The sequence below is a fragment of the Herpailurus yagouaroundi genome, unplaced genomic scaffold (assembly GCF_014898765.1).
Source record: "Herpailurus yagouaroundi ecotype Mexico unplaced genomic scaffold, PumYag 187, whole genome shotgun sequence".
NCBI classification, from domain to species: Eukaryota; Metazoa; Chordata; class Mammalia; order Carnivora; family Felidae; genus Herpailurus; species Herpailurus yagouaroundi.
In genome coordinates, this window is record NW_024412418.1 from 3,990,889 (window position 1) to 4,005,707 (window position 14,819).

Sequence of the window (14,819 nt, forward strand, 5' to 3'; positions counted from 1 at the left end):
TCCTGGTGGATAGACCCTGTAATTATTATATAATAATATATAATATATATATAATATAATGCCCTTCTTCATCTCCTGTTATAGCCTTTAATTTGAAGTCTAGTTTGTCTGATATAAGTATGGCTACTCCAGCTTTCTTTTGACTTACAGTAGCATGATAGATAGTTCTCCATCCCCTCACTTTCAATCTGAAGATGTCCTCAGGTCTAAAATGAGTCTCTTGTAGACAGCAAATAGATGGGTCTTGTTTTTTTATCCACTCTGATACCCTATGTCTTTTGGTTGGAGCATTTAGTCCATTTACATTCAGTGTTATTATTGAAAGATATGGGTTTAGAGTCATTGTGATGTCTGTAGGTTTCATGCTTGCAATGATGTCTCTGGTACTTTGTGTCACAGGATCCCCCTTAGGATCTCTTGTAGGGCTGGTTTAGTGGTGATGAATTCCTTCAGTTTTTGTTTGTTTGGGAAGACCTTAATCTCTCTTTCTATTCTAAATGACAGATTTGCTGGATAGAGGATTCTCGGCTGCATATTTTTTCTGTTCATCACATTGAAGATTTCCTGCCATTCCTTTCTGGCCTGCCAAGTCTCAGTGGACAGATCCGTCACGAGTCTTATTGGTCTCCCTTTATATGTTAGAGCCTGTTTATCCCTAGCTGCTTTCAGAATTCTCTCTTTATCCTTGTATTTTGCCAGTTTCACTATGATATGTCGTGCAGAAGATTGATTCAAGTTACGTCTGCAGGAAGTTCTCTGTGCCTCTTGGATTTCAATGCCTTTTTCCTTCCTCAGATCAGGGAAGTTCTCAGCTATGATTTCTTCCAGTACACCTTCAGCACCTTTCCCTCTCTCTTCCTCCTCTGGAATCCCAATTATGCGTACATTATTTCGTTTAATTACATCACTTAGTTCTCTAAGTCTCCCCTCATACTCCTGGATTTTTTTTATCTCTCTTTTTCTCAGCTTCTTCTTTTTCTGTAATTTTATCTTCTAATTCACCTATTCTGTCCTCTGCCTCTTCAATCTGATCTGTGGTCGCCTCTACTATATTTTGCAGCTCATTTGTTGTATTTTTTAGCTCCTCCTGACTGTTTCTTAGTCCCTTGATCTCTGTAGTAATAGATTCTCTGCTGTCCTCTATACTTTTTTCAGGCCCAGCGATTAATTTTATGACTATTATTTTAAATTCATTTTCTGCTATATTGCTGAAATTGTTTTTGATCAGTTCGTTAGCTGTCGCTGCTTCCTGGAGTTTCTTTTGAGGAGAATTCTTCCATTTCATAATTTTGGATAGTCCCTGGAGTGGCAGGGAACTGCAGAGCTCTTCCTCTGTTCTGTCTGGAGTAACTTGCATTGGTGGGCAGGGCTGCAGTCAGACCTGATGTCTGCCCCCAGCCCACCTCTGGAGCCACAGTCAGACTGGTGTGTACCTTATCTTCCCCTCTCCCAGGAGCAGGACTCACTATGGAGTGGTGTGGCCTCTGTCTGGGCTACTTGCACACTGTCAGGCTTGTGGTACTGCTTCGATGGGACCTGGCGTATTAGCTGGGGTGGATCTGCAAGGTGCACAGGGGCGGGAGGGGCAGACTCAGCTCACTTTCCCTTTGGTGGTCCGCGGTGGGAGGGGCCCTGTGGCACCAGGAGGGAGGCAGACCTGTTGGAGGGATGGATCTGGAGAAGCACAGCGTTGGATGTTTGCGCGGTGCAAGCAATTTCCGTGAGGGGAACTGGTTCCCTTTGGGATTTTGGCTGGGGGATGGGTGAGGGAGACAGCACTTCCCAGCGCCTTTGTTCCCCACCAAGCTGAGCTCTGTCCTCCGGAGCTCAACAACTCTCCCTCCCGCTTTCCGCTCTGCGAGCAGAGCTGTTAACTTATAACATTCCAGATGTTAAGTCCCACTGGCTGTCTGAACACACTCTGTCCAGTCCCTCTGCTTTTGCAAGCCATACTCGGGGGCTCTGCTTAGCTGGTGGGCTGCCCCCCACCCTGGCTCCCTCCTGCCAGTCCGCGTAGTGCTCACCATCTCTCCGCCCTTCTTACCCTCTTCCGTGGGCCTCTCCTCTATGCTTGGCTCTGGAGAGTCCATTCTGCTAGTCTTCTGGTGGTTATCGGAGTAAATTAAGCAGATGTGGATGGAATCTAAGTGATCAGCAGGACGCGGTGAGCCCAGCGTCCTCCTATGCCACCATCTTCCTCAGCAATCTATTCAATGCCTTTTTAATGTTTAATTCCAGTTGGGGTTGTTGCCATTTTGAATGCTATTTTCGTGGTTGTTTTATGTCAATGTTTCTCAAAGTGTATTTTGGAGCACCTTAGGGTTCTCTAAGATCCTTTCAGGGGATCTGCAAGTCAAAACTATTTCTAAGACAGCATTTGCCTTTTTAATTTCCAATCTCTCATACTTGTACACTGCATTTTTTTCCAGAGGCTTCTAAACATGGGATGGCATCATCAGTATGATGTTTAACATGTACTGGTTTTATTCTTGTTATTTTAGAGTTAATTAATAAATAGGTGTTTTAAAATTCTCAGTTTTAATTTCAAATATAGTAAATATAAATGGATATAACTTACATAGACAAAAGCTCTTTGAGGTTCTCAATAACTCTTAAGAGCATAAGGTGGTTTGTGACCAAAAAGTTTGAGAACTAATACTCTATGCACTAATGGAAGGTCCACTGAATTTGGGAATGAGTTTGGAAAAAGAAGTGGTATAATGACTGGATTTTCCAGTTAATCATGGCATGGCCACTAGAAGGCTTAGGAAGCAGGGGTATTCTGTACTGATCATAACTCTGCTAATCCTTAATAGCATGTTCAGAGAGCATACCATATCTTCTCTCTGGGGCTTTCTAGCTATACAATGAAATGGGGTGAATTTCAGGGTCCTTCTAGGTGTAAACTTAAATGTAATTCTAGGAGCTCAGATTCACTTGAAACGTTGTGTTCTGTAGGGGACAGGTCAGCAAACATTTCTTATAATGTGATTCTCTCTGATAGTTACTCAGTTTTACATTTGTAGCATGAAAGCAATCATAGATAATATGTAAATATAAAAGCATGACTGTTTCCAATAAAATTTAATTTACAAGAACAAGCAGTGGGCTGGATTTGGCTCTTGGACTATAGTTTACTGATTCTTAAATATAAAAAAAATATTTATTTATTAATTTTGGGAGGGGGGAAGAGAGAGAGAAAGAGAGAGAGAGTGAGCAGGGGAGGGGCATAGAGAGAGGGAGAGAGAGCGCCTTAAGTCCAATGGGGGCTTGATCTCATGAACCATGAGATCATGAACTGAGTCGAAACCAAGAATCATGTGTTCAACTGACTGAGCCACCCAGGAGCCCCTTTACTGACCCTTTAGAGCAAAGCCTCTAAAATCATACTGCCTAGGTTTAAAACCTGATTTATACCACTTATTAACTGTGATGTCATACAAGTTACTCAACTTCTTCATGCCTTAATTTTATCATCTGTAAAATGGTAATAATCATAGCACCTGTGTTATGTAGTTATATGCAAAGCAGGGGACAGTGCCTGCCTGCTAGCAAGCATTATGTAAGTATAAATTATTGTTATCTGAGGTAGCCAGACTCTAAATCAGTATAGTCTGCAGGATCTTCCCCCAGAAACTCCACCATTACCTGAGCGCTGAGCCAGTCCCGGTTCTCCTCTTTGCTCATTCTCATTGGTATGTGGCTCATCTGGGTAACATATGTTATCCAGGGACTTTCAAGAAACCTTTCAGAGAATAAAAGGAGAAAGCGATGACTTCTTGGGGGTGTTTCAATTCCCAATACTGGGCTGGCACAACTGCTGGAAGATCTGGCTGAGCAACTGAGGAAATGGAAGGGAATCAAAGATTCCGATAAAATGGTGGTCATTCGTTTTCCTCTTTGGAGGCCCTTTATATGTAGAGATGACACAGTAGACTTTTGGTCACATAACCAATCTTGCAGCCTTTTGGAAGCAGTGACCCCCCAGTTTGTTGCAGCATTTGTGCAAGGATCAAAATATACCTAGAGCATATGCAAAGTGATAGACAGCCTCAGCTTTGCCATCAGATAGAACTTGGCTCAAGTTCTGGTGTGGCACTGCCATTGGCCCTTACTTGCTCTATAACTTTGATAAATGATTTAATCTCTCTGAGATTAATGAAGATGATGCTACCTACATTACAGGGAGGTGCAAGGATTAAGTAATAAATAATGTAAGGTAAACAAAGTAAGATAATGCAGGTAAATCCTTTATAAAAGTGCATGTTGCATAGTAGCTGTCAATATCCTTGCTATTATGTAGGGTTTAGAATCATAATGTGAAATAATGGGAGAGGAATAAATTGGAAGTTGAAGACAGCTATTTAGTTGAGGGCATTTTGGTTTGGAGAATATCTGTAGCCATAAAATAACATTAAAACTTCTTGTGTTTCCATTATTTTTGGCAAAGATTATGGTATCCAGTCAGATTATAATCTAAAGAATTGGGGATCAGATGGAATTCTGCAACTTGGAATTAAGCATATGGGAATAAAAGGACAAGACGGGGCAAGTTCTTTTTTTCCAAAGAACTCTTCTTATTGAACTATTTCAACTTTAAAAATTTCAACTTTAAAAAAAAAGTATTTTTGTGAAATATCTCAGTTACAGAGTAGGGCATGGTATCCCAATCTTCTGCTAATCAAAAATATCTCAGATAAGGGAGGTAAGAGGATCATCTAGGTTACGGGAATAAAAGAAATATTCTTGTTTCTTACTTGACCAAATATACGAGTAATATGGTTCCAAAGATTCCATAGAAAGGGCCAAATGTGATGAAATGGCGGATGTAAAAGCTGCTGACCCAGGCAATGTCCTGCAGAGAAAAGTGATTGACAGTTAAGTGCCCTGGACACAATTTCATTTCCCCTTCACTGGTCTAGGGCCCTTTCATGAATTGGCTAAATCTTATGCCTTATTATTCAAGGAAGCTGCATCTGGAAGGGGCCAAGCATTTTCATGCCCCCTTCTACCAGATCTAGCTTCAGATGATAAATCAAATTACTCACCTCCCAATATCTTTGGAGGCACATCACTTTCATGGATTCCAGATTGAAATATACAGGCATGAGGAGGGGGAGCCCAACTGAAAAAGAACACAAAAAAGATGGACAGTAAATGAGTAGAATGTGATCCCAATGCAAATAAGCAGGAGTCTATCTCCTTAACATGCTACTCCTGGAATGTTGCCCCTGAGAAGGGATGCAAAATGGAGATCCACAACCACATCCTGGATTCCACGGGGCTCTTTGGGTCTCTGAGGTTGAACCAGGTTTTGGTTCAAGCTCTCAGGACACTAAGGAAGTGAAAGCTTTGAAGATTTGTGTCATTCTTATGGAGGCAACCCAGAAGAGCTTCTGCTGTGAATTTTCAAGCTTTCTCAAGGTCCATGGAATCTGTCAGTCCATCACAATCCTTAGGATTGGGCCCTGTCACAATATGTCAGGGTGGCAGAAACACAGGAGCTGTACTCACTTACTGACCAGATGGTTATTTACCTGCTTCTTCTCCAGGACCAGGGAGGTTGCCTAGAGCACAAAGGAGTGTGTTGGAGTCCTTCTGAGTTTTGACAACTCTGCCCTTGACCAGACTTTAGTTGCATCCTGTTTCTCTAATATGTCCAACATTGGCCTCCAGACTCTCAAACTCTACATATTCTTAGCATAAATGATTTTGTTTATCCCTCACACTAAGATGCTTGAACAAACGTGAGCATAGTTTCTAACAGCTTAAGGCCATGCCTCTGGAATAACCCCGGCCTCCTGGCAGTTTTGCCTGAGAAAGTTCAACGTTGCCAAATGAATTTACTGTTTGTTCAAGCCAAAACTGACTAGAGACCTCAGATCTCCCTTTTCTTAGACTATTTCTGTTAGAAAACTTACAATTGTAAAGTTCTTTCTCTGTCTTTGAGACGGATCTTCGACAACCCAGAAATGTCTTTCTCAAGGATCTGGGAGTCATTCCTTTCATTTTTTTCATGCTTATTTATTTTTGAGAGAAAGAGGGACAGAGTGGGAACGAGGGAGGGGCAGAGAGAGAGGGAGACAGAGAATCCAAAGCAGGCTCCAGGCTTTAAGCTGTCAGCACAGAGCCCGATGTGATCACAAACTCACAAACTGCGAGATCATGACTTGACCAAAGTTGGCCGTTTAACCGACTGAGCCACCTGGGCACCCCTGGGAGTCATTCCTTTGAATGAAATCATCCAGGATGGGGCCTGTCTCAGTCTCTCCGTATGGGGGGTGGGAACCTAACTTTCATAAGCACCAGGCAGCAGACACAGATGGCTTCATCACACTGACCAACTCTCCCTCCCACCAAGGTCTCTTGGAAATTTCTTTAACACACCCAGTGTTTAAAAGGTCTCCCACCTTTTGGTTCAGCAGAATTGAGCTGAGTTTATACTGAGACCTTTTCCCTTGCTATGGAAACCTGAATATAATCTGTCTTGTCACTTTTAAAAAATTTCCAGTTCTGTTTCTCTTTGACAGTTTGAGCATGATTTACTTGTACCTGAGATGCTAAGTTGGCATTTGAGGGAAAAAGACATAATGAAACAGCTCCAAAAGGCAGAGAGTTTTGTGAAGTGGGCTTCGTGTAGTGAATCCACAGCATTTGTTCATTCCTCATTAGCTAAGGGCATATTGCAGCACTACAGACAGGGTAGAAAGTTCAGAAAAGCAATTCCAACAGCTTTTATTATGTGAACACACTGCTGGTTAGCCTGGAGATCAGCTACCTTTCAAAATGGGCACTGATGTCTTCATTCCTCTTTTTGGTCGTGCAGAAAAAGAGAGGGTGACTTTCATAGAATGAGGTTGCAGAATTCCAGCAGTGGGAAGGACAGCAGTGGGAATTCACCCCCTTACCTCAAAAATAAGCCCACAGGCCATCCTGGTCAAGCATGTTACAAATAACTACTGGTGCCCAACATTTGAGCAAATCAGATAAACTGCAACCCCATAACTGTTGGCATTTGGGGCTAATTTCTTTTTTTTTTAATATATTTATTTAATTAAGTTAATTAATTAATTCATTTGCTTTGTGTAATGGAATGTAATTTTTACTTTGTGAATGGAGTGTAATTTTTAAAATACAATTTATTGTCAAGATGGTTTCCATACAACACCCAGTGCTCTTCCCAACAAGTGCCCTCCTCAGCGCCCATCACCCATTTCCCCTCTCCCCCACCCCCCATCAACCCTCAGTTCCTTCCCTGTCTCTTATGGTTTTCCTCCTTCCCTCTGTTTGTAACTAATTTGTAACTAATTTTTCCCCTTCCCCTCCCCCATGGTCTTCTGTTAAGTTTCTCAGGATCTACATAAGAGTGAAAACATGGTATCTGTCTTTCTCTGTATGGCTTATTTCACTTAGTATAATGCTCTCCAGTTCCATCCACGTTGCTACAAAAAGCCAGATTTCATTCTTTCTCATTGCCAAGTAGTACTCCATTGTGTATATAAACCACATCTTCTTTATCCATTCATCAGTTGATGGACATTTGGGCTCTTTCCGTAATTTGGCTATTGTTGAAAGTGCAGGGCCAGATAATTTCTTGTTGTTAGGAGCTGTCTTGTGCATTGTAGGGTGTTTAACAGAACCACTGGCTCCCTGGGTGCCAGTATCATCTTTCCCTTCCACTGTGTTGTCCGAACAGGGCAGTATTGTTTCTGGTTGAGAACTACTGATCTATAGGAAATGTTTGGGAACTTCTGATTTTGTCTTATGTCTCAAACTGTAATCATATGTTTTAGGTGGGCATATTTTGGAGTTCCATGAAAACATTTTTTTTGAGCTGTCATGAATTTGATTTTGGTTAAGAGGAAAGCATTTTTGCTTATGATATTTTTTAAATCTTTTTTAAAAATTTATTTACTTTTGAGAGAGAGTGAGAGAGAGAGAGAGAGAGAGAGCACAAGCAGGGGAGGGGCAGAGAGAGAGGGAGACACAGAAGCAGGCTCAGAGCTGTCAGCACAGAGCTGGATGTCGGGCTCAAACTCACAAACTGTGAGATCATGACCTGAGCTGAAGTCGGATGCTTAACTGACTAAGCCACCCATTGATAGATTGCTATTTATCAATATCAGAATTATGTAGCTACCCTATTTTCTTTCAGCTTGAACCCACATTCAGATCTATTTATATATATTCGTACATACATATGATTTTCACTACATTGGGTGCAACTATCATAAAAGATTTCCAGTGACTTGTGTTTATAAAGTGGGAGTTTAAACATTTGCAGGTTTACTGAAATTCAGAAGTTGACTAGAAATACCACTGTACTCTCCAGGTAGAAACTGAACAGTGTTCTAGGTCTTAACAGTTATGCTCTTCTTGAAAGCTTTTTGGTATAAATGACAGCAGTTTAGAAATTAAAAACCCTTTATGTTACAAAATACGCTTTGATTGATGGAAGGTTTCCTTTGTGTTTTAAAACATCTTTACACATGAAAAGATGCTCAACGTCACTCCTCATCAGGGAAATACAAATCAAAACCACACTCAGATATCATCTCTCCCCAGTCAGAGTAGCTAAAATGAACGAATCAGGAGACTATAGATGCTGGAGAGGATGTGGAGAAACGGGAACCCTCTTGCACTGTTGGTGGGATTGCAAACTGGTGCAACCGCTCTGGAAAACAGTGTGCAGATTCCTCAAAAAATTAAAAATAGATCTACCCTATGACTGAGCAATAGCACCGCTAGGAAGTTACCCAAGGGATACAGGAGTGCTGATGCATAGGGGCACTTGTACCCCAATGTTTATAGCACTTTCAACAATAGCCAAATTAGGGAAAGAGCCTAAATGTCCATCAACTGATGAATGGATAAAGAAATTGTGGTTTATATATATAATGGAATACTACGTGGCAATGAGAAAGAATGAAATCTGGCCTTTTGTAGCAACGTGGATGGAACTGGAGAGTGTTATGCTAAGTGAAATAAGTCATACAGAGAAAGACAGATACCGTATGTTTTCACTCTTATGTGGATCCTGAGAAACTTAACAGAAGAAGACCATGGGGAGGGGAAGGGGAAAAAAAATAGAGAGGGAGGGAGGCAAAACATAAGAGACTCTTAAAAATTGAGAATAAACTGAGGGTTGATGGGGGGTGGGAGGGAGGGGAAAGTGGGTGATGAGCACTGAGGAGGGCACTGGTTGGGATGAGCACTGGGTGTTGTATAGAAACGAATTGGACAATAAATTTCATATTAAAAAAACTAAACAAAAACCATCTTTACCATTGATTGTTCAAATATTGGCTTTCTGTAAAAAAATTATCATGTTAAATGTAGACTGTACTAGGGTATCAATAAATTTTTCTGCCTGGTCAGTTTTAATTACCTAAAAAACCAAAATATGTACATACATACACACACACATACATATATGTCTCTGTCCACTAAAATATCTTCTGCAACTTTATGTGGGCTATTGGAGCAACCATCTTTCTCTCACACAGTAGCTCTCAGGTGCCTTTTATTCCTAAGTATCTACATCTTATGGCTTCATAATGTCAATGCTTTGGCATTCTTTTCCTATTTCTCTTTCCTCCCTATCCAAATACCACTATTCTTTTATTCTGGACAGGTGTTTAGTTTTTCTATGATAGTCTCAGATGCAAGTCTCCTTGATTGACTTCCATCCCTCCTGAAGCATCTCATGAGATGCACATTAAAATTAAACTGCCTATTTGCTTTCCAATTTTTCCTTTTCAGATGTTTGTCCCCAGGAAGTCTGAAATATGACATGACGCTTTTCCAAGTCACAATAAGACATGGGCTGGTCTCTCTGTGAGAGCATTGCTGTTGTGCCGTCTGGCTTGACAACAGCTTGCTTCAGGGACATGGGATGATAAGGAAAGTGGCTCCAATGAGACTCACCCATGTAGAAATACAGGTGCTGCTTTTCATAGTCGATGTACTTGATTTTCATCTTGCCAAACTGAAAGGAGAGAGCATAAAACTAAAATAAGAGACAATACTTGTGGTCATTAATGCTCAAGAACATTGCTGTGTGTGTGTGTGTGTGTGTGTGTGTGTGTGTGTGTGTGTGTTTAAAATCTCCATGGAAAGAGCCATATGGTCAGAATTTTTTGGCTGTCACACCTGAGGCACTAGAAGAACCAGAACTGGAATAAGAGGAAATATTGCAGCATCATTTTGCTTTAATTAAATGTGGGTAATTCTTACATTTGACTACGGGGATTGTGATTTTTAAAAAATTCCCATGGAGGGATGCCCACTCTCACTGCTGTTGTTTAACATAGTGTTGGAAGTTCTAGCATCAGCAATCAGACAACAAAAGGAAATCAAAGGCATCAAAATTGGCAAAGATGACATCAAGCTTTCGCTTTTTGCAGATGACGTGATATTATACATGGAAAATCCGATAGACTCCACCAAAAGTCTGCTAGAACTGATACATGAATTCAGCAAAGTTGCAGGATACAAAATCAATGTACAGAAATCAGTTGCATTCTTATACACTAACAATGAAGCAACAGAAAGACAAATAAAGAAACTGATCCCATTCACAATTGCACCAAGAAGCATAAAATACCTAGGAATAAATCTAACCAAAGATGTAAAAGATCTGTATGCTGAAAACTATAGAAAGCTTATGAAGGAAATTGAAGAAGATATAAAGAAATGGAAAGACATTCCCTGCTCATGGATTGGAAGAATAAATATTGTCAAAATGTCAATACTACCCAAAGCTATCTACACATTCAATGCAATCCCAATCAAAATTGCACCAGCATTCTTCTCGAAACTAGAACAAGCAATCCTAAAATTCATATGGAACCACAAAAGGCCCCGAATAGCCAAAGTAATTTTGAAGAAGAAGACCAAAGCAGGAGGCATCACAATCCCAGACTTTAGCCTCTACTACAAAGCTGTCATCATCAAGACAGCATGGTATTGGCACAAAAACAGACACATAGACCAATGGAATAGAATAGAAACCCCAGAACTAGACCCGCAAACGTATGGCCAACTCATCTTTGACAAAGCAGGAAAGAACATCCAGTGGAAAAAAGTCTCTTTAACAAATGGTGCTGGGAGAACTGGACAGCAACATGCAGAAGGTTGAAACTAGACCACTTTCTCACACCACTCACAAAAATAAACTCAAAATGGATAAAGGACCTGAATGTGAGACAGGAAACCATCAAAACCTTAGAGGAGAAAGCAGGAAAAGACCTCTCTGACCTCAGCCGTAGCAATCTCTTACTCGACACATCCCCAAAGGCAAGGGAATTAAAAGCAAAAATGAATTACTGGGACTTTATGAAGATAAAAAGCTTCTGCACAGCAAAGGAAACAACCAACAAAACTAAAAGGCAACCAATGGAATGGGAAAAGATATTTGCAAATGACATATCGGACAAAGGGCTAGTATCCAAAATCTATGAAGAGCTCACCAAACTCCATACCCGAAAAACAAATAACCCAGTGAAGAAATGGGTAGAAAACATGAATAGACACTTCTCTAAAGAAGACATCCGGATGGCCAACAGGCACATGAAAAGATGTTCAACGTCGGTCCTTATCAGGGAAATACAAATCAAAACCACACTCAGATATCACCTCACGCCAGTCAGAGTGGCCAAAATGAACAAATCAGGAGACTATAGATGCTGGCGAGGATGTGGAGAAATGGGAACCCTCTTGCACTGTTGGTGGGAATGCAAATTGGTGCAGCCACTCTGGAAAACAGTGTGGAGGTTCCTCAGAAAATTAAAAATAGACCTACCCTGTGACCCAGCAATAGCACTGCTAGGAAGTTACCCAAGGGATACAGGAGTACTGATGCATAGGGGCACTTGTACCCCAATGTTTATAGCAGCACTCTCAACAATAGCCAAATTATGGAAAGAGCCTAAATGTCCATCAACTGATGAATGGATAAAGAAATTTTGGTTTATATACACAATGGAGTACTACATGGCAATGAGAAAGAACGAAATATGGCCCTTTGTAGCAACGTGGATGGAACTGGAGAGTGTGATGCTAAGTGAAATAAACCATACAGAGAAAGACAGATACCATATGTTTTCACTCATATGTGGATCCTGAGAAACTTAACAGAAACCCATGGAGGAGGGGAAGGAAAAAAAAAGAGTTTAGAGTGGGAGAGAGCCAAAGCATAAAAGACTCTTAAAAACTGAGAACAAACTGAGGGTTGGTGGGGGGTGGGAGGGAGGGAAGGGTGGGTGATGGGTATTGAGGAGGGCACCTTTTGGGATGAGCACTGGGTGTTGTATGGAAACCAATTTGACAATCAATTTCATATATTGAAAAAAAAAATTCCCATGGAAGCCATTTTGAAAATTTTTTGTCCTTCTATGGAGTGGAGTGGTGACCAAAAGGGAATATTTCTGATGAGTTTTTCTAGCTTCTCTTAACTATGGTGTTTAGAATTCTGCTTGAAGCTCAGTCTCCATGTCCATTCATTCTTTCAATAGATATTTATCAAATGGTAATACGATGAAAGATATAGACATGGTCCTTCTTGTCTGTCCCATCTTTCCTCCTTTGTGTTCTCATTATGGATCTCACACTGTGATGGACTATTTCTAAGGCGTAATGATATTACATAAAATTTTAATGCTGGGAATTTGATTAATTTTCTAGGAATCTCCTTAGTTAATTTAGTCTGTGCTCAGTGCACAAGGACAGCAAATACTCTGAGGAGGGGCATAGAGGTAATGGTTATATCTCCTAGTAAACATACAATAAATGTTTAGTTGAATGAGTGAAAATTAAGATTTATGTCTGCTCTATATTTTTACTGTATGTTCACTTAGACACAACACTATGGGCATTGATTTCTGCTCGCCTCCATTTTGTTGATATCTCCCTTCCTGCATATAGACTTCTTTTCATATTTGGATAGTAGGGTTGATCTTTCCTTCTTTTAGTGTCATAGATAAAAAGAAATAGCATGTTGATGATGTAATAAGAGCTATTTGCAATTCCTCTCAAGCCTCCAGATTTTTAAGTAGTGGGAAACATGGGGAAAAGAGCAGGTGGAAATTCCTGGGAGCTGGCACACCTAGATGGAGGACTGCTTTTGAGTCTCACTCCAAAGGAGGGCTGTAAGTCTTCTAGAACATGATCACAGGACCTGGAAAGTAGAATGTTTGAACAAAATGGTAGAAAAATTGGCAGTAAAGTGAGATGGAAGGAAAAGTTCAGGGCTCACCAGAACTATTTTTTTTAAATGTAAACAACTGAATTTTAGAGTTTAAATAATTTCAAGCAATGTCTCAGACAGTAGCTCTGAAACTCTATTACACAGAACCCTAAGGTCTAGGGACATGTCTCAAGAGCAGCTATAAAACTTAGGAGGTGACCTCCATCATTTGTGAAGAGACAGCATGTATACTGAACATAGCCTTAAGGAGGTACTTTTGGGGAGGGGCAGTCTGCTTCATAAAATTCAGTTAAGACAAATCCTTCTTGCTCTGTGGGGATGATTAGAGAAATCAAAGTATCACACTTTTGTTGATGAGCGTAGGAGTCCACAAACATCAGAGAAGTCCAACTTATTTGTGGAGCCATTGTCAAAAGCAACTGATTTGTGATCACAGCCAGAGATTTTTTTTTAAGTCTAGTCAAGAGATTTGTTTCCTAATTCAGCTGGAGAAGAAGGTACAGTCTTCTGAATCTGGGAAAACTTATTTTTAAAAAGTTGCACAATTTTTGGTTTATGTAGCCCAAAGTGCAGGCAGCAACTGACAGAACTACATTCTCAATAAAACTCCTTAGTTGTTTTAGGAAATAGCAGCCTCTTTCTAAGCACCTGACTCTCAGGATCTACCATTTCTCCAGAGGGGGGAGACCTTTCTGTAGTTACCCTTGTACCTCCTTCTTTGAAGTAAGACTTTCTCCTAAAACATTTGGTAATAGTCCGTTACATGATGATTTTAAGTTGAGGTTAAAAAAATCAACTGACAAATTCCGGAGTTGATTTTTTCTCTCCTTTCTCTATTGTTTAACAAGTCCAAATGAGAGGTGAGATGTCTAAGTATCATACAAAGCACTTGAGCTGTGGCTCATGTATAAATGAACCAAATGAACACAAACTAAAAAACACTAGTACAGCCTCTTCTCACTGAGCTAGAATTAGTTGAGATAACTAGTTATTCAGATACTTGTGATTTAGTGCTTATTGAATATACTGACATGTTTTTCTCTGAGAGAATGAATGTCTCCATATCCTCGTTAAATTTTGGAGAGTCATTGCCAGCTTCAGTCATCTGGTTTCACTACTTAACAGCAACTTATGTTGCCTCTGTTGTAGTGGTGACCACTGGGCAGGGATCTGTTTGTCTCCAGGATTGCTCAAGCAGGGTAATACAAGTTACCATATTTCCTTCCATAGGAGGTTGGCGGCGTGTCATTTAAGACCATAGAATCACATGCTCCACATTTCCTTCTGTTTGTACAGCCTCAAATTCAGTTATTTAATGTGTATATCCTGGACTCAAAGAAGGAGACATGCTCTGAGAAGGTGCTTGAAGTGGGAACCCCCAGCTCCATCTTTCTGGGACAAGACCATAGACATTTCCAGGAATCACTTTTGGGAACATATCTTAAGTGCTCAGGAGTTCTAAACATACCTTGACAGGTTGCAATTCTCCAAGCAGGAAAAGTGCACCCATATCAATATCTGGGTCTTTGGGGTGGATGTTTGTTTTTACATGATGTTGGAAGTGTCGGTGATTCCACCAGCATGTTGACAGGCCCTGAGGAGAAGAGAGGGT

The 14,819-nt window shown here is 40.6% G+C and overlaps 1 protein-coding gene across 1 annotated transcript in view; it reads right to left on the reverse strand.

The window, feature by feature from the left end:
* LOC121043422 (fatty acid desaturase 2-like protein FADS2B) overlaps nucleotides 1-14,819 on the reverse strand; it is a 40,055-nt gene that overhangs the window by 6,641 nt on the left and 18,595 nt on the right. Inside the window, exons 5-9 of the mRNA XM_040495139.1 lie at nucleotides 14,676-14,801; nucleotides 9,928-9,988; nucleotides 5,049-5,125; nucleotides 4,758-4,855; nucleotides 3,649-3,745 (exon numbers count right to left, since the gene is read on the reverse strand). Of these exons, the coding sequence (XP_040351073.1) occupies nucleotides 3,649-3,745; nucleotides 4,758-4,855; nucleotides 5,049-5,125; nucleotides 9,928-9,988; nucleotides 14,676-14,801 (459 nt within the window). The remainder of the gene's footprint in view (nucleotides 1-3,648; nucleotides 3,746-4,757; nucleotides 4,856-5,048; nucleotides 5,126-9,927; nucleotides 9,989-14,675; nucleotides 14,802-14,819) is intronic.